The sequence below is a fragment of the Pongo abelii genome, chromosome 1 (genome assembly GCF_028885655.2).
Source record: "Pongo abelii isolate AG06213 chromosome 1, NHGRI_mPonAbe1-v2.0_pri, whole genome shotgun sequence".
NCBI classification, from domain to species: Eukaryota; Metazoa; Chordata; class Mammalia; order Primates; family Hominidae; genus Pongo; species Pongo abelii.
The window spans coordinates 218,329,459-218,357,435 of record NC_071985.2 but is presented as its reverse complement, the minus strand read 5'-3'; the positions used below and the strand labels follow the sequence as shown (position 1 = coordinate 218,357,435).

The 27,977-nt window shown below is 54.7% G+C and overlaps 1 protein-coding gene and 1 long non-coding RNA gene across 3 annotated transcripts; one reads left to right on the top strand and one right to left on the bottom strand.

The window, feature by feature from the left end:
- Positions 1-381: 381 nt before the first annotated feature.
- LOC134759891 (uncharacterized) lies at positions 382-7,224 on the bottom strand. Its single transcript, XR_010136772.1, has 2 exons — positions 3,274-7,224; positions 382-3,178 (listed from the first exon to the last, which is right to left on the bottom strand). It is a non-coding gene; the product is annotated as an uncharacterized LOC134759891 (long non-coding RNA).
- EFHD2 (EF-hand domain family member D2) lies at positions 7,153-27,929 on the top strand. 2 transcript variants are annotated; one of them, XM_054541379.2, is made up of 5 exons: positions 7,153-7,899; positions 11,666-11,695; positions 23,501-23,648; positions 24,758-24,892; positions 26,193-27,929. In XM_054541379.2, exons 1-5 carry the CDS (start codon positions 7,592-7,594, stop codon positions 26,322-26,324), a joined length of 753 nt encoding a protein of 250 aa, XP_054397354.1. In that variant the 5' UTR covers positions 7,153-7,591; the 3' UTR covers positions 26,325-27,929. The 2 variants fall into 2 exon arrangements, with proteins under 2 accessions (XP_054397354.1, XP_002811498.3); XM_002811452.6 differs by lacking the exon at positions 11,666-11,695 and having other exon boundaries at positions 7,171-7,899.
- Positions 27,930-27,977: the final 48 nt, after the last annotated feature.

The following is a 27,977-nucleotide window of genomic DNA, read 5'->3' as shown; positions in this document are numbered from 1 at the left end:
TATAGAGTACTTCCTAGCCATGAGACACTATGCAAAGCGTGGTCCAGACAATTTCCCACTTCATCCCCACCATGTCATGACTCCTGTTATACCTGTGAAAATGATGAGCCCAGACTAGGTAAGTAACTTGCCCAAGGCCACAGAGCAAGTGTCGGACCCCAGACTTTATACCCACAACTGCTTAATATAGCACTTTCCTCAAGGAAGTCCAGGAACCAGCTGGTTGTCTACTAATGAATGAGGACAAGATGACAGACTTTTTCTGTAAAGGGCCAAATAGTAAATCCTTTCTTCTGTAAAGGGCTCTGTTGACCATAGGTGTCTTATCACCACCACTCAACTCTAGCAGTGCAGCATGATACGTAAAAGAATGAGCATGGCCATGTTTCAATAAATCTTTATTTATAAAAACAGGAAGTGGGCCACGTTTGCCAACCCCTGTGTTAAATTGTCACCCAGAGTAGATTATTAGGATCTGCACAGCTGTTGCCTGCCACATAACAACCTAGAAGCCAGATTATTGTCATCTTCATCATTGAGACCTTTTTGAGCTTTTACTATGTGCCATGCACTGCAGTAAACACTTTCCTTAAATTTTCTCATTGAATCCTCTCAAGCACTCCAGGAAGAGATAGGAGTGCTTGAGAGGATCCCATTTTATAGACAAACTGAGGCCAGAAAGGTAATTTGGCCAAGGTCACCCCACTGGGATTTCCAAACCCACCTCCTAACCATTACACCACTTTGAATATGGGGAAAAAAGAACACCATTCAATGTGCTTGTTCCTGTTCTCTCGATCAACATCAAAGGCAATCAACACAGACAGAAGATGCTGTGACCACATGTGGAGGGAGACCTCTCTCCACCACCAAGCAAGCAATGAGCTCTGCAGCAGCCAGGTGCCCGCCAATTCAATTCCATTGCTATCTGCATGGAGATAGCATCAGATCCCACAGGCTGGGTGCTCAGTCCCCAAGACTTGCCCACTTCAGACACCAGTCACAAGTCCAGGACTCTGGAACTTCTGACCGACAGGCTTCAAGTTGGGGTTCCCATGACCCTTCTGTGGATTTGATTAATTTGCTAGAGCAGCTCACAGAAGTCAGAGTAACACATTTACTGATTGGTTGTTTATAAAAGATATTATAAAGGATACAGGCCGGGCACTGTGGCTCACGCCTGTAATCTCAGCAGTTTGGGAGGCTGAGGTGGGTAGATCACCTGAGGTCAGGAGTTCAAGACTAACCTGGCCAACATGTGAAACCCCATTTATACTAAAAGTACAAAAATTAGCCAGGGATGGTGGTGGGCGCCTGTAATCCCAGCTACTCGGGAGGCTCAGGCAAGAGAATCGCTTGAAGTTGGGAGGCGGAGGTTGCAGTGGGCCAAGATCGCGCACCATTGCACTCCAGCCTGGACGACAAGAGCGAGACTCCATCTCAAAAAAAATAAAATAAAGGATGCAGATGAAGGAATGCATAGGACAAGGTATGGGGGAAGGGGCGGAGCTTCCACACCCTCCCTGGCACACCACCCTCCAGGACCCTCCACCTGCTCAGCTGTCCGGAAGCTCCTGAACCCTGTCCTCTCAGGCCTGTTATGGAAACTTCATTGGATAAGCATGATTGGAGCATGGACAACTGTGTCAAAATGGGATTGGACAAAAAGAGATGTAAACCCAGCAAGGCCTGTCTGTTCAAATTCTTATCGGCCTCTGTGTAGCATTCCTTCCTCCAGGGTATCCAGCAGGACCCCTCTCTGCAATGAGATTACACCCAGAATCAGATTAGAGTCCTGCTGCGGGCAGGTGAAAGGAGGGTAGAAGAATGTCAGGGAGGGAGATCGTGTTTACTTTAACAAGGGCCATGGGCGTTATAAGCTGGGAACCGTGGACAAAAAACAAAATACAGCTTGGTGCAGTGGCTCACGCTTGTAATCCCAGTACTGAGGGAGGCCGAGGCAGGAGGATTGCCTAAACCCAGGAGTTTGAGACCAGCCTGGGCAACATAGTGAGACCCAGTCTCTACAAAAAAATTTGAAAAATTAGCCAGGTGGTGCATGCCTGTAGTTACAGCTACTCAGGAAGCTGAGGTGGGAGGATCGCTTGAAACTGGGAGTTTGAGGCTGCAGTGAGCCGTATTCTTACCACTGCACTCCAGTCTGGGTGACAGAGTGAGACCTGTCCCAAAAACAACAATAACAAAAACTATATATATAAAATATCACAATCACACTGCCTTTTGTCATCAGAGAGATGCACCTGCACACTAGGGAGCGTTGTCATTGGGTCTAAAAGACCTGCTTCTCCTGGACTGAGCCTCAAAAGACAACACCTTCATGGTACGTTCCCTTCCCTTAGGCATGCTGCTTTCACAGCCCCCCTGAGAATCACCTGCTTTCTTAGTTAATACCTTAGGTCAACCAGGCGTGGTGGTTCACGCCTGTAATCCCCACACTTTGGGAGGCCGAGGCGGGCAGATCGCTTGAGCCCAGGAGTTTGAGACCAGCCTGAGCAACATGGCGAAACTCCACCTCTACAAAAAAATACAAAAATTAACTGGATGTGGTGGTGCACACCTGTAGTCCCAGCTACTACTAAGGAGGCTGAGGTGGGAGGATCGCTTAAGCCTGGGAGGTTGAGACTGCAGTGAGCAGTGAGTATGCCACTGCACTCCAGCCTGGGTGACAGAGAGAGACCCCTGTCTCAAAAAACAAAACAAACAAACAAAAATACCTTAAGTCAGGTGTCCCTGGGCTAGGCACCATGCTATTTCTTCTGACTGGTTTTACCTGTCTCTGCACTGGTCCATTATGTGTTGGTTTTACGATGTCCCTGTCTGTTTCCCAGGCTCTGGGGTGTCCTCGCGGTGACCACACGCAGTGTTGACCTGTACCTTCCATCTATTCCCTCTGCCTGTCTGCTCAGCAGAGAGCTACTTAAATGACCTCTGGGCCACAGTGATGGCTGAGGACCAGCAGGTCACCCAGCCCCAACCCCTATCTGATGCCACTGATGCTGTCCTCAGGGAAAACAAGAGACAGACACTTGAGAGGCTTGTTTTTGAAGAGCTCCTGTTAACTTTTGTGTTAAGTCATGTGGGTGCACAGAGGTGTCACTTTAGCAGCTTCTCTTTCTTGGCAGTGACCTTGAGACCTAAAACTGGGTCACTGGATGCTCTGGAGGGGACACAGAAAACACCCAATCTGTCCCCAGCCCTCAGGCAGAGCAGGCCCTCATGCATTCATTCAACAACTATTTCTACAGCACTCACCTCAGGCCAGTATCCTGATGTGGGCACTGAGGATCCAAAGTTGAAGCAGACAGACAGGTCCCTTCCCCCAGGAGGTTGTGTTGGGAGTAACAGATATTTTATTAACAATTCGCTATGGAAAATAATTGCTGGGTCCCAACCAGAGCGGAGTTTAGCTAGAAGAGTGGTAGCCCTCTCCATCAGTCACCTAGTATGGGGTCCAATAAATATCACACTTCAAAATGACTATTCCAGCTCTCACCTCCCTGTCCCCCAGCTTGCCTACAACCAGGAGAATTCCAGGACCAGTGCCCAGTGCCCAGTGCCCAGCACATTTAATAAGTATGTCCGGATTGCCTGGCTGTTGCTGCACACCGCTTTCACAGAGTAGCTGTTGCAAGTATAAAAATCGAAACCAGCTGCCCATATTATTCCCATCTTTGGAAGGGGCCCAGGAGAGCACTGTGGACACAGCACTGCTGGATTTTAAGGTGTCTCCCCCACATGCACACAAACACAAAAACACTTTTTGGGAGTTTAAAACAGAGCTAAGGCTAGGGCCTATCAGGGTGTTAAACTTGCACACCGAGTTGCCTGTGGCTTAGAAGCAGAAAACACGCCCAGGTGGACACCTGCAGCTCACTTGAAGGATCGATCGTCTTGGTTTTCAAGTAGATTCATAGTGTCTAAGATAACCACAAAAAGAGAGCTGGAGGACCGGGCGCAGTGGCTCACGCCTGAAATCCCAGCACTTTGGGAGGCCAAGGCAGGTGGATCACGAGGTCAGGAGTTCGAGACCATCCTGGCTAATACGGTGAAACCCCGTCTCTACTAAAAATACAAAAAAATTAGCCGGGCCTGGTGCCAGACGCCTGTAGTCCCAGCTACTCGGGAGGCTGAGGCAGGAGAATGGCGTGAACCTAGGAGGTGGAGGTTGCAGTGAGCCGAGATTGCGCCACTGCACTCCAGCCTGGGCGACAGAGCAAGACTCCATCTCAAAAAAAAAAAAGAGCTGAATAGATAAGCTAGTGTTTAATAACCTGCAAATGGGTCTACCTGCAGCTGTCGACCCATCATCACTGGCTTTTTCTCCTGCCTCTTTGCCCCCACTCAGTGGTCCCATAAATGCCTGACATCAGCGCCTCTCCCCATGACACCTTTTGCATGGCTTCCAGATCTTGCAAGAGATGAGAAAGCCTCTGAGGCCAAATCAGGCTGTGATCCTGTGCTGCTCTCACTCCAATTGCCCCAAATGAATATTGGTGCTGCCCCTGAACTTTGATCTCTGTGCATCTTTCTCCATCCATCAAGGGTTTCCTGATGACTGTGGAGTGGTATTTGTAAAGTGCTAAGGGAGCCCTGCATTTCATGAGCCAACTTCATCTCCACCATCTCCCGAATCCCTTCCTGTTTTCCCAGCATCTCCAGCTGGAGGGACCACGCAGTTCTGTCAGGCTTCAGAACGTCCCCAGTGCTATCTCCCCATCACCCAAGAGCTCTCCCCAACTCTTTCTCCCATTCTTGTTTCTCCCCCCGTCCCTTTTTCAAAGTGCTGTTGTTTTTCTTACTATCACTTCACCCCTCCCCAAAAGACAGTTATACAAGGAGATGTGGGAGGAAGAGAAGAAACACAAGTAATGATGACTAAGTCAGCCTGGCTCCCTTGCCACTGGAATATTGTCAGAATTGGCCGGCTCGCCCTTGCCTCTGTAAAAAGCCTTTGCCAAGGGTGTGATTTTTCCTGAAGATCATTCTTTCCACATGACCAAATGCTGTAGTGTGTCATCAGTCCAGATCGTTTCTTTCTGCCAGAATCTGCGCTTGGGGCACAAAACTCAGGGTCATTCAAAAGTGATTTCCCCTAATCAAGAGGCAAGTGATATTTCCTGGAAGTTTCACCTCCATTCAGGGCTCATCGGCTTTCTCTGCTTTTCCTTCCATCACTGCTTCTTTGATTCCTGAAAAAGTGCTTTTCTTGGAGCCCGATGACCAATGACCAATGAAGAAAAAAACTTGGAGTAAAAGGCAGCCCCAGTGTCCACCTCTGCCCCAGGCCCAAGGCCTCTGAAATGGGGCCACAGTACTGGGCAGCTTGAGGTCTCACCGTGTGGTCACAGTCTCAGAGCTCTGCAAACCCCGAAAACCTGTGAGAAAAATCAGCCCAAGAGGTGTTAAAAGGACTCACCCATCCGGGCAGCATTTCCTGAGCTCTGCCTGAGTTTAACAGTTGTAAGGCTTCGGCGTTCAGCAGCCCTCCTGCAAGATGCTATAGATAATGAGCAGGAATTCCCCCACCCTCCCTCCTAAGAGCTGTGTCCACACAAAGCCACACAGGTAACTGACCAGCGAGCTTACTACGCACAGGCAGTCCACATAATTCAAACCCCAACCCCAGTTTTTTCACATATATATGTAAGTTGTTTTGCAAGAAGGCAAAACCCTCACATTATCTCCTCACTGTGAAGTTTGCGCCCACGTCAAGCAGATGCAAACAATTTCATAAAACGGCAACCCAGTTTTATGCAGAACCATTGGAAATCATAAGTTGGAGTAAATTGAGGCTCACTAGAGTCTTGAAAGTAAGTAGCTGCTTTGTGAGGAAGACTAAGAATTCAACAAACCTAAGCATCTACAAACATCATCTGCAGACATCATCTTAAACATTTTAATCTGCATCCTGTCCCTAGTCCTTTACATTCCTTAAATAACTATTTTACTTCTGTTGGGTCCTTCAGGGCTGCATACAGGAGATATGGAAGCCTGTCTTTTGCAAGTAGCTGGACCAAACTGCCCAAAACTAAGAGAAACTTAATTCTGAGATTAAAAAAAAAATCATTTTAGCTGAGCATCTTTATTGGACTCAAAAACAATTTCATAAACAAGTAAATGAGAACTTCACATTTTCTGAACCTTGCAGGTTTTTTCCTCAATTTCATTCTTTTAAAAATACCTTTTAAATTAATTCAGCAGTGTTCTTAAACACAGCAAATTGACAAATATCAACTGAGTGTCTGTTCTGTGCAAATCACTCTGTAACAGCTTGCTGGCTTTACATTCTCGAGAGCTCCCTGCCTCCAGAGCACACTGGTTTTGGGGCCCTGCACGCATCTTTTCTCTGCACCTTGGCTGGTTGGAGCAGTTTCAGTAGACGCGTCCTGATTGACCCAACATTTCAGAGAACATGCACAGAGCATAGTCCTCCTTCTAAATCAGGGATTCTCAAATTTCAGTGAGCAGAACTCCCCTGGGTGCTTGTTTACACGTAGATTCCTGGGTCCCACCCCAGAGATCAGTTTTGTCTGTCCAAATTGGAGCCTGGAAATCTGTGTTATTAACCTAGGCCCCAGTGGTTCTGATGCTGGAAGTCCAGAGTTGTGCAATTGTAAGGTGACAGCCCAGACCACAGAGATACTTATCTGAACTCTTTCCCCAGTCCTGTCCAGGAGCCATGGGGGAGGACATCTCTCCTCTGGGGACCCCATCAAAATGGCGACATCATGATCTCCCTGTGAGTTTCCCTAAAGTACAGTCACAGGTGACAACACTGGCCCAGCAGCTATTCTGCCAAGTCATCCGTGTGATGGTGCGGGGCCTCGGGAGAGAGGACCACCAGCCCCTTCCCCTGTCCCTCACCGGCTGTCTCCAGGGGCCCTTTCAGGGGTGAAGCCCAGTCCCATCTCCCTCGCAGCTGCTAGTCTGTCCTCTTCCAAGAGGCCATCGGCGCCCGCCACGGTTCACCCTAAACGGGTTTTTGCTCCCCAGGTCCGCCTCGGAACCCCTGCAACCCTCATTGAGAACGCCAGTGTTTAACAGCGAGTCGTTTCCATAGCAACCGACAGGGTGTCACAGACACAGGATTATGACTTCACGGCGTGGGGATTCCGGAGAAGGGGGTGGGGCGGCGCCCCCCCTCGCTCCCCGCCCCCCGGCAAGCCCCACTCCTCACCCAAGCCGCGGGGGAGGAGCCCTCTTCTTTCCCGCCGGGCCCGGGCCCCCAGCCGGACCCCTCCCGCTCAGCTGCTACAGTGGGCACGAAGAGGGGCATGGCTTTCCGTCGCGCTTCCCAGCCTCGCGGGGGGCAGACGACGGCGGGCGGGGCGCGCAGAGTACACTCGACCCCCGGCGGCCGGGAGCGATCACGCGCACGCCGCGCAGGCCCGGGCCCGGGGCCGGGCGCGGGGGCGGGGGCGGGGGCGGGGCGCACGGTCCCCGCCAGGGCCCAAGTCCCACCTTCGGGGGCGGTGCCTGGCCCGGGGAGTGTCAGGAAGAGGAAGAGCGCGGCCGGCGGCGCTGCGCTGCGAGCAGGGGCCCGGCCAAGGCGAGTGCCGCGCGGGCCACCATGGCCACGGACGAACTGGCCACCAAGCTGAGCCGGCGGCTGCAGATGGAGGGCGAGGGCGGCGGCGAGACCCCGGAGCAGCCCGGGCTGAACGGGGCAGCGGCGGCGGCGGCGGGGGCGCCCGACGAGGCGGCCGAGGCGCTGGGCAGCGCGGACTGCGAGCTGAGCGCCAAGCTGCTGCGGCGCGCAGACCTCAACCAGGGCATCGGCGAGCCCCAGTCGCCCAGCCGCCGCGTCTTCAACCCCTACACCGAGTTCAAGGAGTTCTCCAGGAAGCAGATCAAGGACATGGAGAAGATGTTCAAGCAGTGAGTGCCCGCGCGACCCGGCCCCCTGCCCGCCCCGCGACCCAGTCTCGGGCCCCGAACCCCCCGATCCCCGGATCCCGCTCCGCCCCGGGACCCCTGCCGTCAGCCAAGCTTCCTCGAACCCAGACGCACCGGGGTTGGGGACCCCGCGGCCCCTTCCAGATCGAGACCCGGCATCTCACCACGCACGTTAGTCTGGGGGATCCCCGGCCCCTGGCACGCGGTGGCGACTCGTATTTGTGCTGCCTCCGGTACACCATAGACGCGTCCACAGAGTGGGGGACCCCAAGCTTCCTTCCAGATAATCGCCAGGCCCGGCGAGCCCCACCCCCACCCCCACACGTGTGGGTCCGGGGCCCCCCGCCCTGTTAGTGGGGCTTCTCCACCACCCCACACCGCACACACCGAGGCTGAGGACCCAGCGGCCTTCCTTCCCCGATCCCAGCTACTCGCGTTCCCCACCCCCACCCCAACACACGCTGGCCAAAGACACCCACCCCAGTGCCCCTCGACACCACATGCCAACCACATTCCCTCCCTTAAGGTCTCTTCATTTCCTCTGCGATCTCAGGTCTCCCTGAAGGTGGGTTCTGGGCAGGGGTCCCCCCAACTTCCTCTCCAGTTATTTAGCGTCTACCAGCAAACTGGGGGCAAAGACTTGCCCTTTCCATCCCCACCCACTCATTAGCCAGGACCCAAATCCTTCACTCACAAGTGGTCTACCTAGGAAGGGACCCCTCGGCCCCTGTTCCCCCTCTGGTGTAAACCTCACTCCAGTCGTCTCTGTGGGCCGAGTCCCGTCCGGGTTTGGAAGGCCTCCCTCCCCCTCCTGCCCGCCCCACCCCCTTGCATCCAGCAGCTTGCAGTCACCGCTCCCCTGCTTCTGTCACAAGGCCCCCCATCTCTCCTCCCCACTCCATATATCCCCTTCCCTCCCCACAGGAACCCCCCATGTCCCACACCCACCCTAGTCAAAAGGGGCCCCTTCCTACGTGACTTGCCCTGTTACCCCCACCCCTACCCTTTATTCCATCAGATTCCACACTCTGTGCCCTCACCAGGGTAGATGGGCACCCCTAGGCCTGTGGGCTCATCCCCCTGTCCCCCCACAAAAACAATCTTAGTGTCTCTGTGGAGGGGCTAGAGAGAGAGGGCCCAGCTCCCTCCGGCCCATCCCTGGGTCCCACTCTGTTGGGTCTAAGATGCACAGCCACTCTCTCCCAGCTATGTGTGTGCCCAGGGGATGGGGAAGGTGCCAGTGCCCCTCCCTTTGGTACCTTTCCCCACCTCCTGTTCCCTGTCCCCCTGCCCCTGGCTCCTGGAGAGGGAACAGCCTCTGTTCCACGATCTGGGTGCTGGTCTGGAGTGGTTCTGGAAGGGGATAGAACTGGCCTGAGGCTGAGTGTTGGGGGTGAGCCAGGAGGTCTAGCCCCACCCGGCACAGGCAGCCCAAGGCTGAGGGAGGGATTCCGCAAGGCCGGCTCCCGCTTGGCTGGGCAGGAGGTGGGGGCAGACCAGGGGTGTCAGCCTCAGCCACATGCAGCTGTCAGTGCCCAGACATCAAGCCGGAAGCCCAGGAAGGGGCGTTTTGCAACCGCACAGTTTGAGAAAGGCTCTGCCCCTACTCACCACAGCTTGCAGCAGCTTCTGCATTTGGCCCCAAGGCAGGGGGAAGGATTTCTGGTTCCCAGTTGGGGGTGGCTGAGGAGTCCCATACTTTCCAAAGGTCCTTCTGGGGGAAAATCAAGTCCTTGACCCCCGGCCCCTCTGAACCTCTTTGAGAAAGTCCCAGGGCCCTGAATCTCTTCAAGAAAGTCCCAGGGCGCCCACCTCCTTGACGCCACGGTGTTTCGTTGGAGTTCTTCTAAAGTTTCTTCCCAGTGGAAGACTGGCGAGATTGGGAGAGCAGGATTTCCAGGATTCCTGGAAGAGTAACTTGAATGCTCCCGGGTGGGCAGACACAGGAGTGGGTATGGATCACTGTCTGTCAGTCACTGCAGACGCAGTGGTGGGTATGGATCACTGTCAGTCACTGCAGACGCAGGGGTGGGTATGGATCACTGTCTGTCACTGCCCCCATCAGGGAATGCAGAGCTGATTCAGACACCACGGAGATCCCTGTGCTGATAGTGCTGAGGCGCTCACCAGGTCCCTCAAACAGCCCCGTAACCCAGAGCTCTTCGTCACCTTTGTGCAGACGAGGAGTCTTAAATAACTTGCCAAGACCACACAGCTAGAAAATGATAAAGCCAGGATTGAAACCCAGGTCTGTGACTCCAAATCCCAAGTTCTTCCCCTTCTGGGTTTCCCATCACAGACATCCGCTTTCACGTTGGAAAACCTTCTCCAACACCCGCTTCCGTGTTCGTGGCGGATTGTCCACTCATGTCCCCACCCCCAGCCCCAGTCTCTCCTTTCCCCCAGAGCCTGCCTTCTCCTGGGCTTCCACAGCTTCCCTGCCCACTGGCCACCAAAACAAAGATGGAGCTGTTCTGGGAGAACCCAGACACTTCAAATGAGCGGGACTTGGGAGGCTGCAGTTTGGTTGGAAGTGGCATACGGCTGAGGGAACAGTCTGGAAGCTTCATTTGCACAGCAAACTCACTTTTTTTTACATAGGCTGTTTCTGGTCTAGTTTGATGAGAGGTACTCTGAGGGAGACTGAGGGGAGCTGGACCCCTCCAAGCTACCCCCAGCACCAGCACTTCTTGCCAGGGTTTTAGGAGGGCTGATGGGGCAGGCAGGGGCCAGGAAGCTGGACCTCTAGGGAAGCAAGTGCTGCCCGCCAGGGCCTGGGTGAGGGTGGAAAGCTGCAGATTGTGTATTCAAGGAAACAAGGCTTCACTGTGCCAACCGAGCCCAACCCCACCGCCAACAGACGGGCTCTCGTGGAAGACAAACCCCCGTTCTGCTTCCGCTGTCCGAGTGGGGCTGCAGCCTCCTGGATCCAAGCAGGGTCCTGGGATCAAAGCCAGGGCATCAGAGCCAGGGCTCTGGGGACAGCAGAGGGCAGGGAGGAGGGGAGCCTGCCCTCCTGGGAGGCCAGTCACCGGAGCAGGAGGCAGGAGACCGTGAGGTCAGCAGGAGAATGGGAGCCGGCCTTTCCTTGCGGGCCAGGAGCGAGGAACCTGGGCTTCCATCCTAGTCTGCTTGTCCTCCCTGGTCCTCAGTCTACCCACCTGTAAAAGGAGCAGGCTATCCCTCATGACCCCCAAAGGTCCGTCAGCCCTGACCTGCGTATGTCTGAGGAGTCCTGAGCCCTTCTGGATGTTGGGACTGCCTTCCAGGGCCTTCTGGCCCACCCATCCGTGTTGATTCAGCAGGTACTTCCTGAGGCTGGAGATCGAGGGGGAAGAGAGGGGATGGGGGAAGATAGACAGACTCTCGGCCATCACTGGTCTCACACCTAGAGTCATTCAGGTTCCTCCTGAGAGAGACCTGGAGGGTTGACTCCAACCCCTCTCCCCATTTGACAGAAGTGGGAACCAAGACCCAGACGGGTGTGGCAGTGACTTGCTCAGGGTTACGGAGAGGTTTTCAGTGAGGCTGAAACCTTGTATGATGGGGAGAGTGGTCCCGGTGTCTCAGGGTGGAGCTCAGAGGACATGACACACTTAGAGTTCTGGCCCAGTGCCAGGCACGAGGAGGCTCTGCGTCTCCCTGGCCCTCACAGCCAGGACTCTCCATCCCCCTCCCCTTGCGGCCTCAGGCTACATCCAGCATCTCTGATTCCCCAGCTGCTCCCTCCCTCTCTTTGCTCCTCCAGGGCTGGCTCTGGAACCCTCCTGTCAGAGAGGCAAGTAGAATGGCCCTGGAGAGCCTCGGGAGTGCCCACCCCTGGGCTGACAACAGCCTAGGGGGGGGCTCTGGAGGATTTTGTAAGTTGAGACCTGCCGGAAAGGTAGGCAGCCGTGTAATTCTGAACCTGCCGCGGAATCTGAGGACGATGCCCTAGATCCCTGTCTCCCGCCTAGCCCAGCCTTGCAGGCCCTGTCCCCACCGTCATCCCCAGCCACTTCATCTCAGGACACCTTGCGTCAGAGAGGCAGGCTTTCCTTTCCTTCTGGCCAGCTGTTCCCTGCACAAGCTCTGGGAGCCTCCTGCCCTCCTCTCCACCCCTCCACCTCCAGGGGACACACCTGTCCCAGGAGCCCTTCCTGGACGCAGTTGGCAGGGCCTCTGGAGTCTGCAGCCCTGGGTTTGAATACAGCTGTGGGCCATGGAGCCCTTCTGAGCTTCTGTTCCTCATCCTGGAACAGAGGGGACAGGGGGACCCACATCACAGGGTTGTTGTACGGCGCTTAGCCCAGTGCTTGGCACAGAGCAAGTCGTTACTAAATGACTGTTACCACTATCCCCAGCTCAGCATACACCCTCTCCTGGGCCCCTCATAGGGCCCTGGCAGCGGTCACTGTGGCTGGCTCAGAGGCAGCTCCACAATGCCCACTGGCTGCCTCCACTTAACCACCAGCAGAGCTTCCAGGTCTGCCAGGTTGTCGACAACCCTTTGCTTTGGGCCCTAGTGACAGGACCCAGGGTTAGAGCCCTCCTTCTCTCCTGCTGAACAGCCACTCTGATTGACAGCTACATATGGCTTTGATAAATAACAAAAAGGGAGAAATGAATTCATTATCACCTAGTTACAGGGAAGGCAGGTGGCACAAAAAAGGGGAGAACAAACAACAGCTCTGGAGGGTGCACAACGGGGATTCCCGTCTGCCACCACCCAGCTGGGTTGCTCCAGGCAGGGGACTCAGCATCTCTGAGCCTCAGTTTCCTCTGGGGCTCAAGAACCTACCTGGTAAGGTTCTGAGGATTAGGTATAAAAACACCCTGAGTCTTTGTGAAGAGCCCATCATGGTGTCTGGGCTGTTTGCATGATAGATGATGTTTTTGAAAAATATAAGGTTCTCGTATGTGATCATTCTTCCAACAGATATTTTATTAAGTTTTTGCGCTACAAGATCCAGAGAATTAAATGAATCAAGTTCCTGCCCTCAAGAGGCTTACAGTCTTATATAGAACAAACATGTATAGAGGTTTGGGGGTAGAGAGGATGCACCCACAAGGTTAGCAGTGGAAGGTTTTTTTCTTTATTTCTGCCATGAGGACCAAAGGCTCTCATGAATGACACCATGCTGATGTTCTCTTTGTAGCCAGCCCCCTACCTCTGTGCCCCCTCCTTGTTAAACAGAGCCACTAGTTCTAGCCATTCCTGGAGGAGCCTATGTATATTATTTAGAGAATTGAATTGAATTCTCACACCAGCACAATGAGATTGATACTGTCTTTGTTTTCCCTTTTTTTTTTTTTTTTTTTTTTTTGAGATGGAGTCTCGCTCTGCTGCCAAGGCTGAAGTATAGTGGCGTGATCTTGGCTCACTGCAGCCTCTGCCTCCTGGGTTCAAGTGATTCTCCTGCTTCAGCCTCCCAAGTAGCTGGGACTATAGGCACACACCACCACGCCTGGCTAATTTTTTTATTTTTGAGTAGAGACGGGGTTTCACCACGTTGGCCGGGCTGGTCTCGAACTTCTGACCTCAAGTGTTCTGCCCGCCTTAGCCTCCCAAAGTGCTGGGATTACAGATGAAAGCCACCGCTCCCAGCCTGATACTATCATTTTTATCCCCATTTGACAGATGAGGAGACTGAGGCTCAAGGCGATTGTCACTTGTCTAAGATTATATTAAGTGGCAGTGACAGGATTAGAACCAGATCCTCCTGCAAGGAGCTCCTGGAGGCCAAGTGAAGGCGTGTTTGTGGCTGGGGCTTGAGGGAGCCTCCCAGAGCCTTAGAGAGGTGGAGAGGTGGGGTCCTTCGCCGGCAGCTTACGGTCAGTGGGTGGTGAGAATGCCCTGCACCCCTGGGGAGGGAGGATTTCCCGGCCTCGGTCCTTACTCCGTTCCTCCCACTTCCGCTATGCATCAGCCTCTGAGTCACCTCTCCTTCCCCACACCCCCAGCCCAGGACTTTTGGTTCCTCTTTGGTCCGCCCTTCCTGCCTTCTCCGGCGTCCTCGCTCTCCTCCATGCTACCTGGGTCCAAGGCCTGGTGGCTTGGACTGGCTTCCACTGTGAGAGTCTAGGCTTTGCTGCCTCAGGGGATGTCAGAGGTCCTTTCTGCAAGGCCAGCCCCGCCGGCAGAGGCAGAGTCACTTTGCAGCCTCAGCAGGGAAGGTCCGCCCACCCTGGAGCAGCTGAGTTCCCCTGACTGCCGGGCAGCCTTCTCCTTGGCTGACTTCCGCTTTTCAAGGACAGCAGAGAAGCAGGGGTCAGTGCCAGAAAGGTGTGGCCAGATGGGAGCCGGGCCGCCCGGGGAGTTCTGAGCCACAGATGCTTCAAACCAGATGCTTTGCCTCCCGTTCAGTCCTTACTTATCCTGCAACATTATCCTCGCCCATTTCACAGTTAAGGAGGCTGGGCTTTCAGAAGGGTTACGTGACTTGTCCAAAGTCACACAGCTAGTGAGGGGCAGAAGCAGGATTTGAATCTGGGCCTCCCCGGCTCCAAGTCCTCTGAACCCTTACAGTGGCCCAAACACCAGCAGCATCACCGCCCGGGAGTATGTTAGAAATGCAGATGTTCAGGTTCCACCCCAGATTTACCAGACTGTAATCTGCATTTTTTTTTTAAGAGACAGGGTCTTGCTCTGTCACCCACACAGAATGCAGTGGTACGATCATAGCTCACTGCAGCCTCAACTTCCTTGGCTTAAGTGATCCTCCCACTTCAGCCTCCTGAGTAGCTGGGACTACAGGCACATGCCACCACATCCAGCTAATTTTTTTTTATTTTTGTAGAGATGGGGTCTCATTATGTTGTTTAGACTTGTCTCAAACTCCCGGCCCCAAGCCACCCTCCCACCTCATCCTCCCAAAGTGCAGGGATTACAGGCATGAGCCACCACGCCCAGCCCATAATCCGCACTGTAACCAGCTTCACCAGCTGTGCACATTGACGTTTAAGAAGCGCTAAGCCGCAGCTCAGGTCCCCGCACAGCCGTCTTCCCACCACTTCCTGAGGTTGACCTAAGGTTATCCTTAGGCAGGTGACTTTGTTTGAGCTTAAGAGGATAAGATGAATGGAGTAAAGATTAAGTTACATTATAAACACTGGGTTATGTTAATATTAGGCATTCAATAAATATTCTTTATAATCACTATCATAACAATAATGATTATGAAGAGCAAGAAGCGAAAGGGGGCGGCCGGCAGGGAGTGCCGCGGGTGCAGTGTGAGGTTATTGAACTCCAGGTTAGGATGCCCTTGAGCCCTCAGAGTCCCCCAGCAAATTACTTGGGGTTTCCCTCTTTATCCTCCGTGGGGGAGCCCCAAGCACCACACTTGTGTGCTCTCTATCTCTCTATCTCTCTGTCTCTCTCTCTCTTTCTCCCCCCACCCCATACCCCACTTAGCTGACCCAGGGCAACAGATCAAGTGTGAGATTCCCAGATAGGACTAGAGGAAGTGGCGAGCGCTGGGCTTTCCCCATATGAGTCAGGCGGTCTGGGGGTGGGGACATGCAGGAAGTGGGGAAGCCAGAGGGGCCTGAGGGCTCCTGAGCCCATACCCAACACCCACTCCGTCCAGTTGTCTGTCCTCCTGGGACCCACATGCCCAGAGGGGCCATCGGCAAAGCCTGGGATGGGGGTCCCCTGTGCTCCTACCTTCCCGTGTGCAGTGGCTGCGATGACTCTGCTTCCTTCTGCCATCAGACTGTGCAGTGCAGCTTGGGGGGACCTGCATGAGGAGCAACTTTCTTTTTCTTTTTTTTTTTTTTTTTTTGAGACAGAGTCTCACTGTCACCCAGGCTGGAGTGCAGTGGCACAATCTTGGCTCACTGCAGCCTCCGCCTCCCAGGTTCAAGCAATTCTCCTGCCTCAGCCTCCCTAGTAACTGGGATTACAGGCATGCACCACCACACCCAGTTAATTTTTGTGTTCTTAGTAGAGACAGGGTTTCACCATGTTGGCCAAGCTGGTCTCAAACTCCTGGCCTCAAGTGATCCGCCCGCCTCAGCCTCCCAAAGTGCTGAGATTACAGGCATGAGCCACTGCGCCTGGTCAAGGAGCAACTTTTTTTTTTTTTTTTTTTTGAGATGGAGTCTCGCTCTGTCACCCAGGCTGGAGTGCAGTGGCGCCATCTGGGCTCACTGCAAGCTCCGCCTCCTGGGTTCACGCCATTCTCCTGCCTCAGCCTCCCGAGTAGCTGGGACTACAGGCGCCCGCCACCACGCCCGGCTAATTTTTTGTATTTTTAGTAGAGATGGGGTTTCACCGTGTTAGCCAGGATGGTCTTAATCTCCTGACCTTGTGATCCGCCCGGCTTGGCCTCCCAAAGTGCTGGGATTACAAGCGTGAGCCACCGTGCCCAGCCGCAACTTTCTAATAGTTCCAAAGCCAAGATGGGCCCCCTTAGGTAAGTAAGCAATGAGCTTCCTGTCCTCAGATGTATTCAAGGTACTAAACAACAAACTGCATCAGGAATCTGATTTTCAGGAAGGACTGAATAAGATGGCCTCCAATATCCCTTCCAACCCTGAAGTTCTCTGCTGTGTCCCGATAGGCATCAGGGCATAGCATAGTCGTTAAGAGTGCATGTGTTTGATCAGGCCTGGTTCAGAGCCCAGCGACACCCTTGTCACCTATGACCTGGGCCAAGTCGCTTCCCCTCTGAGCCTCAGTCTCCTTGTCGGTTCATGTTCATGCTGCTTCATAGACTTCTTGTGAGGATCTGATGCAGAACACCTGGCATCGTGCCTGGCACATAGCAAGTGCTCAGCAGAGTAGCCAGGAATGATGGTAGGTTATGACGTGGGGCTCACCTGGATGCAAGGCTGGGACATCTGCACTACGCATGGTTGACGCCTCCACTGCCTACTCCTGTGACTCCCTGGTTATCAGAACTGGGGAGAGGGGCAGGTGCAGGGAAGCAACCAGCTGGGGACCATGCTCACCCCAAAGGGAAGGGGTCGTCCTGGGGGGTAACTGGCTGCTCCACTTTCAAGAGGGGGATGGATGGGGATTTTGTCCCCAGCATCCAGGGTGCAGCTAGCTGCTGAGCCCTCCCTGGCGAGAACTATTCAAGGGGAGGCAGATAGGAATGCAGGCACGGTGCCAGGCCCTGCAGCCTCCCTCCGGTGCTGGAGAAAAGTGCTGAGCTCCCAGGCTGGGTGCTTTCTGCCAGTCCTGCCGAATGGCATTGGCCTTCCCAAACAGGCACCAAGCTGGGCTCTCAGTCCAGCCTCCACTGGCCCTGCAAGCTTGAGAATGTGGGACCCTCCATGGGACCAGGAAAAAGAGAGGGGGCCCAGGGAGGAGAAAACTTCCAGCTGTTGGAATCCTGCAATCTGCCGGCTGTGTGACCCTGGGCCGGTCACTACCCACTCTGGGCCCCAGTTTCCCTACGTAATGTAAAACGAGTAGACCAGGCCATCTGGGTGGATCTTGCGGGCTGACCTCTCTTTTTCTGGATCCTCTAAGCCACCTGCAACCTCAGTTCCAGCTCAGGGAGAAGGGATGGTGGGTGAGAAGCCCTCTAGCCCGGGAGATGCCTGTTTCCAGCCATCATGGAACCTCGTTCTCTCCTGTGCTGCCAGTTGTCCCACACACACACCGGCACCATGAGAGTAGCCCCTTCATCACTTTTCTCCAACCCCGAGGGAAGGTTCCTCACTCTCTGAGGCTCCTCTCTCCCTGTTCAAGGGCTCTGTCCAGCGGCCATCTGTCTTCCCACTTCCCAGAGATGCTGGGGCTTTGCATCAGGCCTAGTAGGGGAAAAGTGGGCCTTCAGAGGAGAGGTCATGCTGGAGGGATCCCCTGGCTCATCATGTCCACCCCTGCCTCCAGGCCAAGCCACCACAAGCCCTGCCTCCCAGCCATGTACCACCAATCAGGACTGGAGCCTGTGGCAGAAGCCAGTGTGTTTTTTATCATTATTTCTAATATCATCACCCTTTTTATATTGTATATGTGAAGTATATGATGTGTATATGTGACACACACAAACTTCTCAATATAACAACTATTATGATGATGATAAAATTAACAGGTTTTAAGGACTCACTATGTGCCAGGCATTTTATATCTGTAATCTCATTTTCATTTTCCTTTTTTGTTTGTTTTTTTTTTAAACAGGTTCTCACTCTGTTGCCCAGGCTGAAGAGCAGTGGCTCAATCAGGGCTCACTGCAGCCTCAACCTCCCGGGCTAAGGTGATCCTCCCACCACAGCCTCCCTAGTAGCTGGGACCAGAGGCATACACCACCACTCCCAGCTAATTTTTTATTTATTTATTTTGTATTTATTTATTTTTGAGACAGTGTCTCACTTTGTCACCCAGGCTGGAGTGCAGTGGCATGATCTCAGCTCACTGCAACCTCCATCTCCTGGGTTCAAGCAATTCTCCTGCCTCACCCTCCTGAGTAGCTAGACTTAACGGGTGCGTGCCACCATGCCTGGCTAATTTTTATGTTTTTAGTAGAGACGGAGTTTTACCATGTTGGTCAGGCTGGTCTCAAACTCCTGACCTTGTGATCCGCCTGCCTCAGCCTCCCAAAGTGCTGGGATTACAGGCATGAGCCACCGCACCTGGCCCTTTTTTTTTAATAGAGATGTGGTCTCCCTGTCTTGCCCAAGCTGGTCTCAAACTCCTGGGCTCAAGTGATCCTCAGCCTCCCAAAGTGCTGGCATTATAGACATGAGCCACCACGTCCAGCCTCATTTACTCTTTAATAATCTTAAAGGTAGATGTTAGGAATAATAATAACTGGTTTTTAGTATCATAGTAGGCATGTATGAAGTGCTTCCTGTGGACCAGGCTCTGTGCCAAGAGTCTGCTTGTATTGTCTCTTTTAATCCTTGCCTCCATCCTGAGATGAGTTCTTTGATCTCCATGATGTAGATGAGGAAATTGAGGTCTGTGGGGTTAGGTGACTTGACCAGGGTTATTCTGCCAGCAGGTGGCAGAGCTGGGGTTTGGACCCAGGTCAGTCTCAGCGGAGTTGATGTAACCACAAACCCTCAAGGCCATCTTCAATCAGGTTGACCCTGGAACCTGGCTGATCCCCTGCACTAGACCACATCAGTGCCCAAGGCACAGGGCAGATGGCCACTCTCCAGGAGTCTCTTGGGAATGGCCTCCTCCATGGCTACCTCTGGGGTCTTCACCTCCCACCCCAGCACCTGGCCTCTCACAGCCGCCGTCACCTCTTCTTGGTGATGGACTCTTTGGCACCACAGCCAGCCCCTATATTGTCCCCCTGGGTGCCAGAGCCTGCCCTGGATGGAGCCCAGCCCCAGTAATTGATTGGCCCTTGATTGATAGAGGCGGCCGTTCAAATCGTGGTTTGAGCTGCGGCCTAGCCAGGCCTGGGAGCTGCCGCCCAGCCAGGCCTGGGAGCTGCCAAAGACAGAGGGATCCACAGCCCACGTTTCCATCCAAGTTTGGACACTTTATCTGCACTTCCTCTGAAACTGAGCTGCCCCTGGCTGCAGAAGAAACCCATGCACTTGAGCAATAAATAAAGCTGGGGGGACCCAGGGGCTGGGGCGTGAACCCCTGACCTGCTGGTTATGGGACCCGTGGCCTCACCGATAACAGCCCTCCTGACCTAATCCGGACCTGGAGGATTGCTGAGCACAGGAGTTGTAAAGGGAAAGTGCTGGCGCGTTGGGAGTTTAGTGAAGGTGATTCAGTCTTGTTTTAGTGGCGGCAACTGCCATTTATGCAGCTAGCTCTGTGTGCTGGGAGCTGTGCTGAGTGCTTGACAGGGATGGGCTCAGTCGTTCCTCACAGTGGCCCATGAGAGAGGCCCCATTGCAGCAGGGTTCTCAGCCTCAGCACCACTGGCACTTGGGGCCAGGTCATTCCTTTTTTTTGAGACAGAGTCTCACTTTGTCACCCAGGCTGGAGTGCAGTGGCACAATCTCAGCTCACTGCAACCTCCACCTCCTGTGTTTAAGTGATTCTCCTGCCTCAGCCTCCCAAGTAGCAGGGATTACAGGTGCCTGCCACCATGCCTGGCTAATTGGTGTATTTTTAATAGAGACGGGGTTTCACCATGTTGGCCAGGATGGTCTTGATCTCCTGACCTCATGATCTGCCTGCCTCAGCCTCCCAAAGTGCTGGGATTATAGGCATGAGCCACTGCACCCAGCTGGCCAGGTCATTCTTTGCGATGGGGCCAGGCTGTGAGCTATAGGAGCTTCCCTGGCCTCCACCCACCAGATGCCACTGGCATCCCCCCTCCACCCCGCCTCAGGTATGACAACCAAAAACATCTCTAGACATTGCCAGATGTCTCCTGAGGGGCACATGCACCCCAGCTTAAGAGATGCTGCATTTTGGCCGGGCGCAGTGGCTCACACCTGTAATACCAGCACTTTGGGAGGCCGAGGCTGGCGGATCACGAAGTCAGGAGATTGAGACCATCCTGGCTAACATGGTGAAACCCCGTCTCTACTAAAAATACAAAAAATTAGCCGGGCGTGGTGGCGAGCGCCTGTAGTCCCAGCTACTCGGGAGGCTGAGGCAGGAGAATGGCGTGAACCCGGGAGGTGGAGCTTGCAGTGAGCCTAGATCGCGCCACTGCACTCCAGCCTGGGTGACAGAGCAAGACTCCATCTCAAAAAAAAAAAAAAAAAAAGATGAGATGCTGCATTTTGTGGCTGAGGAGCCCGGCAATTTGGCTCCAGAGCCTGACTGTCATCGCTGACCTTCATGGGAGCCCAGGGTCAGAAAGCGGCAGGGGCTTTGCTTTCCTGGGGGGCACTGAGGAGGGGAGTCCTTGTGACTTGGCTCAGGAAAGACTGAGTCCCTCACCAGGTGCCCCTGCACGGCCCTCCACCGGGCAGCAAACAGGGTCCAGAGATGGCAGGAGGGGCCTCCACTATGCCCCCCAGAGCCCCTCCAGCTCCAGGTGGAGGCTGGACCACAGCAGCTTTGGCCTGCCTGACCCTCTGAGTCCCACACCTTCTACTGCCACAGAGGTGGCCACTGCCCACAGGGGCTGCTGGCCCATCCACCTCCACCCCAACCCTCATCCATCAGTGGGGCAGAAGGCCTCAGGACCCTGTGTTCCCTCCAGGGCTCCCAAGACCCATCTTTGCTGTGTCACTCCCAACCACTGACTCACTGGCTCGTGAACTATTTATACCCCTCGCACAAATGCTCCCCTCACGCTCCAGGCAGCCGTCTGTGTTCTGCAGCAGCCCCAGGACACGTTGGGGAGGGGCTGGGTACAGAGCAAATGTGCAAGTTTATGAGCCCAGCAGATCTAGTCTGGAAGCCCAGCTCCCTCCTTACTGCTGTGTGACTGTGGGTGGGTCACTCAACCTCTCTGAGCCTTGGTTGTAAAATAAGGTTATTAGGAGGATTAAGTAAAGTAAGCAGTTCCCAGCATAAAGACAGATCTCAGTACATGGTTGCTATTAGGTGTTCAAAGTACACCTAACTAGAGAAGGCGAAGGGAGCTGGGGAGCCCAGAAGAAGGTGCAGAAATGAGACATATTCATGCAGAAGCTCAAGCGCCCGGGACATAGGGTTCTGGAACACAGCCCCCTGTGTTGCGCTGCTGTCACCAGCACTGTCACCCAGCCAGTTCAAGGACCTAAAGAAGGTGCAGAAAAACCCATTTTGGCTGGGCAAAGTGGTGCACGCCTGTAATCCCAGCACTCTGGGAGGCTGTAGGAGGATTGCTTGAGCCCAGGAGTTCGAGACCAGCCTGGGCAACATATTGACACCCGTCTCTACAAAAAAATACAAAAATTGGCCAGGCATGGTGGCATGCACCTGCATTCCCAGCTACCTGGGAGGCTGAGGCGGGAGGATCACTTGAGCCCAGGAGGTAGAGACTCAGTAAGCTGTGATTGCGCCTGGGTAACAGAGCAACACCCCGTCTCAAAAAAAAAAAAAAGAAAAAAGGAAAAGTCCATGTTACCAACTCTGGGATCACTCTCCCCAGCCCCCATCTTGTCTTCCTCACACGCTGTTCCCAGAGACCAGTAGGGCAGGTGTTTGGTTGATAAGAGAGCCCAGCTGGGCAAACAGCGCCTCGCCCTCTTTCACCAGGCTGTGTGCTCCAGGAACCAGTGGTGCCTTCCCAGCCAGGCAACAGGCAGAAAGGCCACCTAGACTCTTACTACACAGAAGCCAGTCAAGAGGGACTTGCCCCCAACCCCACCCCTGTCTCTGCCAGGTTGTTGGTGGTAGAAAAAAAGAGAATCTGAGCGTGCAGGGCGGAGGGGAGGCATCTCTGTCGCCCGATGCTTGTTCCCGGCTTCCCCATCACCCCGCCAACCTCCGCCACTCCCTGCAGGCACTGCACCACGCTTCCCTGAACACACCCAGGCCGCCTCCTGCCACCTGGCCCTGCCTCCTGCCCCCCTTCTGCTCTGTGCCCTCGAGAAAGGCAGAGGCCCTGCCTTAGATACCCCTTCATTTCTTCACGTCTTATTTCTTCATTACACATTTTTGAGCACCTACCGTGTGCTTTTTAACCTCCTTCCCAGTACCTAGGGCAAGCTGGGGGGCATGAAATAGACCCCCCAGTACAGAGGGTGCTGAGTAAGAAGAGTCATTTATCACATGGAAAGAGGCCGCCTTCCACACCCACGTCACATCCCCTATTCCAGTGCTTCTCAACGGGGAATGCTTTCATCCCGCTGGGGACATTTGACAATGTCTGGGAGACATTTTTAGCTGTCACAACTCAGGAGGGATGCTACTATAAACGTCCCACAATGCACAGGACAGCCCTTACGGCAAGGATTTGTTCTGTCCAGATTGTTTAAGGTCTGAGGTTGAGAAACCATGCCCTTGCCTGCAAGGTTCTGCCTCTAGGGTGAGGGTGAGATGTCCCCCAAGCGCCCATGCAGATGCTAGTAAGCCAGCTGGTCATGGAGGTGTTGAGTGCTCAGCTCAGAGCCTGATCCACCCTGCCATGGTATTGAGAATTCCTTCTCGGCCAGGCACGGTGGCTCACGCCTGTAATCCCAGTACTTTGGGAGGCCAAGGTGGGTGGATCACTTGAGGTCAGGAGTTCAAGACCAGCCTGGCCAGCATGGTGAAACCCCGTCTCTACTAAAAACACAAAAATTAGCTGGGTGTGGTGATGCATGCCTGTAGTCCCAGCTACTTGAGAGGCTGAGGCAGGAGAATCGCTTGAACCCAGGAGGCGGAGGCTGCAGTGAGCTGAGATTGAGCCACTGCACTCGAGCCTGGGCAACAGAGTGAGACTCCGTCTCAAAAAAAAAAAAAAAAAAAAAAAAAACCCCAGAGAATTCCTTCTCACTGTCTGTGCCATCACATTCAGCACACGGAGCCTGTCATTTCAGCTTCCTTGTGCCTCAGGCTTGTCCAAAAGTTAGCGCTATTCTACATGCAGGAGGCTGCCAGGCCCTGTGGTGAGTTCCCCGTCATCAGAGGGGACCAAGCAGGAGCTGAGCCACATATGGGTCCTCTGCCTGGACTGAGATCCCTTCCAGCAGTGACGGGATGATATGGTTGGTGGGAGGTGCCCTCTAATTCCCCAGTCTCCTTGCACTCAAGCCTGCGGCCTCTCTGACTGAGCCAGTGCCAAGATGTCCTCTCTTTTTGCGTCTGCAGGTATGATGCCGGGCGGGATGGCTTCATCGACCTGATGGAGCTAAAACTCATGATGGAGAAACTTGGGGCCCCTCAGACCCATCTGGGCCTGAAAAACATGATCAAGGAGGTTGATGAGGACTTTGACAGCAAGCTGAGCTTCCGGGAGGTAAGCCCGGCCCCCAGCCCCACTCCCCTACCAAGGGCTTCACCTGAGGAGCTGGTGGCCCGAGAGAGACCAACCCCCACCCTTTGTCCATGAATGAATGACATTGCCATTGAACAGCAGCTGTGAGCAGCTGCTGCTTGGCTGAGTGAGGCTTCAGAGGGCCTGTTAGAGCAGGCACCAGGGAGGGTCCTGAGATCCTTTCAGGGAGGAAGAGGAGGGAGGGACATCCCTTCCTTCACAGAGGGAGCATATATTGAGCGATTTCTGTATACTTGATCCTGTGCAGGCTCTGGGGTAGAGAAAGGCCCTGTGCACGAAGGTTCCTGGAAGTGTAGAGGGGGGAGACACCACAGAAGGAAATCAGGGCTGTGATGCAGAGGAAGAGGGCCACGGCACTGGGTGACTTCACGCCCAGGATCTTACTCCAAGACAGGAGCTAGGGGCAAGCCGGTTTCGCAGGGAAGGAAATGGAGGCCCAAGCCAGACAGTGATGATACTGGACCCCGGGAAGCACAGGGATGGACCCCAGGAAGCACAGGGTTAGGTGTGGGGACTCGAGGCCCAGTTGGGGCCCAGGAGGTCTGGCAGGAAGCATGAAGGATACAGGGAAGGAGAGAGGTGGCAGGGGCAGGTTGGGGAGTGCGAGTGGCTGGGCGGGAGGTGTGGGCAGTGCAGGGTAACAGCTTAGAGTTCGAGAGCAGAGTTCCGTCCCTCTGACACGTTCAGGCGCTGAGACTTGGGGCATGTCTTTTACTGTCTCAGAGGCCCCCTCATTCTGTCATGACACCTGAAGGACTCGATACATGGAACTCAGAGTAGGTTCACTGGGCAACAGCGGGAGACAGAGGTAAGAAGTAGGCTGAGGCCGTGTCGTCGGGAGCTGGTGTGGGCGGGGCAGGGCTGCAGTAGGCCAGCATCCTGGGTGGCAGATGAGTCATATCACCTCCCATTGTGGGAGCACAGGAGCAACAAGGGGCGAGACCCAGCTCACTGCCCCCCAGTCCTTCTCTGCAGCGGAGGCCTGAGGCTGGGGCCTGGGTGCGACCAGGGACTCCGGCTCCCCTCCTTCCCTCCCTTGCTGACACCGCGCACCTCTCTCCCCACTGCAGTTCCTCCTGATCTTCCGCAAGGCAGCAGCTGGGGAGCTTCAGGAGGACAGCGGGCTGTGCGTGCTGGCTCGCCTCTCCGAGATCGACGTCTCCAGTGAGGGCGTCAAGGGGGCCAAGAGCTTCTTTGAGGCCAAGGTGAGGAGCCCGAGGGGTGCTCTGACCCACGCTCCAGGACAAGGGGACCCTGGGTTGGTGCGAAGTTAATACGTCCCCTTCCCGTCCCTGCTGAGGCTGCAGACAGAGATGGGAGCTGACTCCCTGCCAGGCTGGGCCAGGCCCACATGCTCTGTCTTCTGTCTCCTCCCACTCCTGGCTGAGATCCTTGGCAGCCACCAAGGGGTGGGTGAGGGGGGTGTACTCTTGAAAAGGGGACAGGGACTACCTTGAGGTGCCCTGGCCCTGGCCGTGGCACACTGAGCCGGTAACGCAGAGGACTGGGCCTTAGGAGGGCAGGCCCAGAAACACAGCACTGGCTCTCCAGGGTCCCCGGTAGACACCAATCCCACCAGCCCCAGCCTGGGAGGAAGCCTGGGGGCTCAAAGACCACCTGCATGCACAATACCCTCCCCTTTCAGCAGGTTCTCAGATGGAGGAGACACCTGTGATCTAGAGGCTCCTGGGTCCTGCCCACCCAGGGCCCCAGCTCTCCCACCTTGTTTCTCTCTTTCCTGGCTAAGAACATTCCTTCCAGAGACTGCCTCCCACCTCCCTCTGGGCTTCGGAGCATTGGTGGAACTTTTCAGGGTTCATCAGTGGAACTGGGTGTGCCGCTGGGCTCCCCAGACAGGAAGCAGAGGATCAGGATGGCAGCAGCTTGAGCGACCCCCTTCGAGCGCCCTTGCTCTGCAGCAGCCACAGAGTATACGTTCTGTCTTTCAATCCTCTCAACAACTCCATAAGATCAGAGTTATTGGGTGCCAGGTTCTAAGCGAGGAAACTGAGACTCAGGAAGGTGAATGAAGTGCCTGACCCAGGGCCAGAGCTGGTGAGGTCAAGCTGTTTGTGTTGCTGGGTAGGACTCAGCAGAAGCCTGAGCCAGAAGGGACCCCAGGAAAAGCAATCATAAGGCCGGGTGCAGTGGCTCACACCTGTCATCCCAGCACTTTGGGACGCTGAGGCAGGTGGATCACCTGAGGTCAGGAGTTCGAGACCAGCCAACATGGTGAAACCCCGTCTCTACTAAAAATACCAGAATTAGCTAGGCATGGTGGAGGGCACCCATAATCCCAGCTACTCAAGAGGCTGAGGCAGGAGAATTGCTTGAACCTGGAAGGCAGAGGTTGCAGTGAGCCAAGATTGCGCCATTGCACTCCAGCCTGAGCGACAGAGCGAGACTCCATCTCAAAAAAATTAAAAAAGAAAAAGCAGCTGTAGCACAGAGAACCTCCAACATACACCATCCAGCCCTGACCCCCTCACCCCCATGCCCCCGCAGGTCCAGGCCATCAATGTGTCCAGCCGCTTCGAGGAGGAGATCAAGGCAGAGCAGGAGGAGAGGAAGAAGCAGGCGGAGGAGATGAAGCAGCGGAAAGCGGCCTTCAAGGAGCTGCAGTCCACCTTTAAGTAGCGGGGGCTGCAGCCAACCGCCCTGCTCCGGCCCCAGTGTGGTGGGCGAGGGTGGCGCATGGGAGGCCGAGCCTGAATCCTTGCCTGTGTCTGATGGGACCACTACTAAAAACCTGAAAATGTCTGTGAATGGAGCAAGTTCAGGGGTTCATGGAGGTAGCCCGGCCCCTCCCCGCTCCCTTCCACTCTTCACGAGGCCGAGACACTGGCGCTGTCTCCCTGCCTGGTCTGGCCTTCCCTGGCAATCCCTGGGCTCTCTTGCACCCCTAACTGCCCCGCTGCCTGCTCCAGCACTGCCCCGGGCCCAGCTCTTGGCTCTAGGTCCCTCCCGGCCCCATGTGCCTGCCCTCCACACATCCCTGTCCCCCCAACCTGGGAACCCCTGCCCTCCTCCAGCAGGCCGCACCGCCCCTGGGGCCCCCTGCCAGCCCCTTTCCAGGCTGGGAGACAGCAGAAGAGAGAGAATCAGGGCTGCCCCCACAGAGTGGGACTCAAGGGGCTTATTGGAGGCACAAGGGGACCCCTCCCCAGGGCCTTTTCCTCCACCTCTGCCTCTTCCATCTACTGAAATGGGAGAGGGGGTGGGGAACTTCTGTTCTGGTGAAGGGACCCAGGCCCCCAGCACCCCATGCTGACTTGGAGAACCCCAGATCTCTGGGGCCCAGCCAGGCAGGGTGTGGGGGCAGCTGTGCCAATCTACCTCACAGGCCCACCCCCTGCCGGGCATGCCGTGGGATCACAGGCAGGGAAGGCTCTGGGGGTCGGAGACACCGCTGCTTAGCACCCCAGCCAGAACACCCTGAGGGTCTCAGGGGGCTCTGGAGAGAGTGGGGTGGGAGGAAGAACTGGCGCCTTCCTAGGGAAGGAGACGAGTGTTTTGTCTTGATTCTCCGAGAAGCGTCCGAGAAGTGCTTTAAGTGTGTTTGCATGCGCCAGGCGGTGGGCAGCGGGGGCCTGTCCAGCCCTCTCCCGCCATCCTTCCCCAAGTGATGTCCACTGCCTTGTCACCAGCGAACTGCCTGTCATGCCCACCCCCTGAGGAAGCATGGGGACCCCAACCCCCTGGTGCCCTGCACCAGACAGGCCGTGGTCAGGCCCACGCCACTGGCCTGGTTCAGCCACAGCTTCCCACGTGCTTGCTGACATACGTGTGCCTGTGTGTGGTGTCTGTTGCTGTGTCGTGAAACTGTGACCGTCACTCAGTCCAAACAAGTGAGTGGCCCTCAAGGCCACAGTTATGCAACTTTCAGTGTGTGTCATAACGGCGTCACTGCTTTTTAAACTCGATAACTCTTTATTTTAGTAAAATGCCCCAGGAGTCCTCGCAGCTACGCGGACTTGCAGAGGTTTTATTTTTTGGCCTTAGAATCTGCAGAAATTAGGAGGCACTGAGCCCAGCGCAGCAGCCTCGGCCCCGGATTGCGTTTGCCTTAGCGGATATGTTTATACAGATGAATATAAAATGTTTTTTTCTTTGGGCTTTTTGCTTTTTTTTTTTTCCCCCTTCTCACCTTCCCTTCTCCCCGACTCCCCCCCACAAAAAAAAAGCTACTTCTTCATTCTGTGGTACGATTATTTTTTTTAACTAAAAGAAGATAAAATTCTATATTCTTATGTGTGTATGGTTCTTGATGGTGAGTGGGCAGGGAAATGA

Bases quoted from the DNA above. Each gene is read 5' to 3' on its own strand.
- EFHD2 (XM_054541379.2), top strand. From the start codon at position 7,592: ATGGCCACGGACGAACTGGCCACCAAGCTGAGCCGGCGGCTGCAGATG. The intron at 7,900-11,665 runs GTGAGTGCCCGC...TTGCTCCTCCAG, and splicing joins ATGGAGAAGATGTTCAAGCA to GGCTGGCTCTGGAACCCTCC. The intron at 23,649-24,757 runs GTAAGCCCGGCC...TCCCCACTGCAG, and splicing joins GCAAGCTGAGCTTCCGGGAG to TTCCTCCTGATCTTCCGCAA.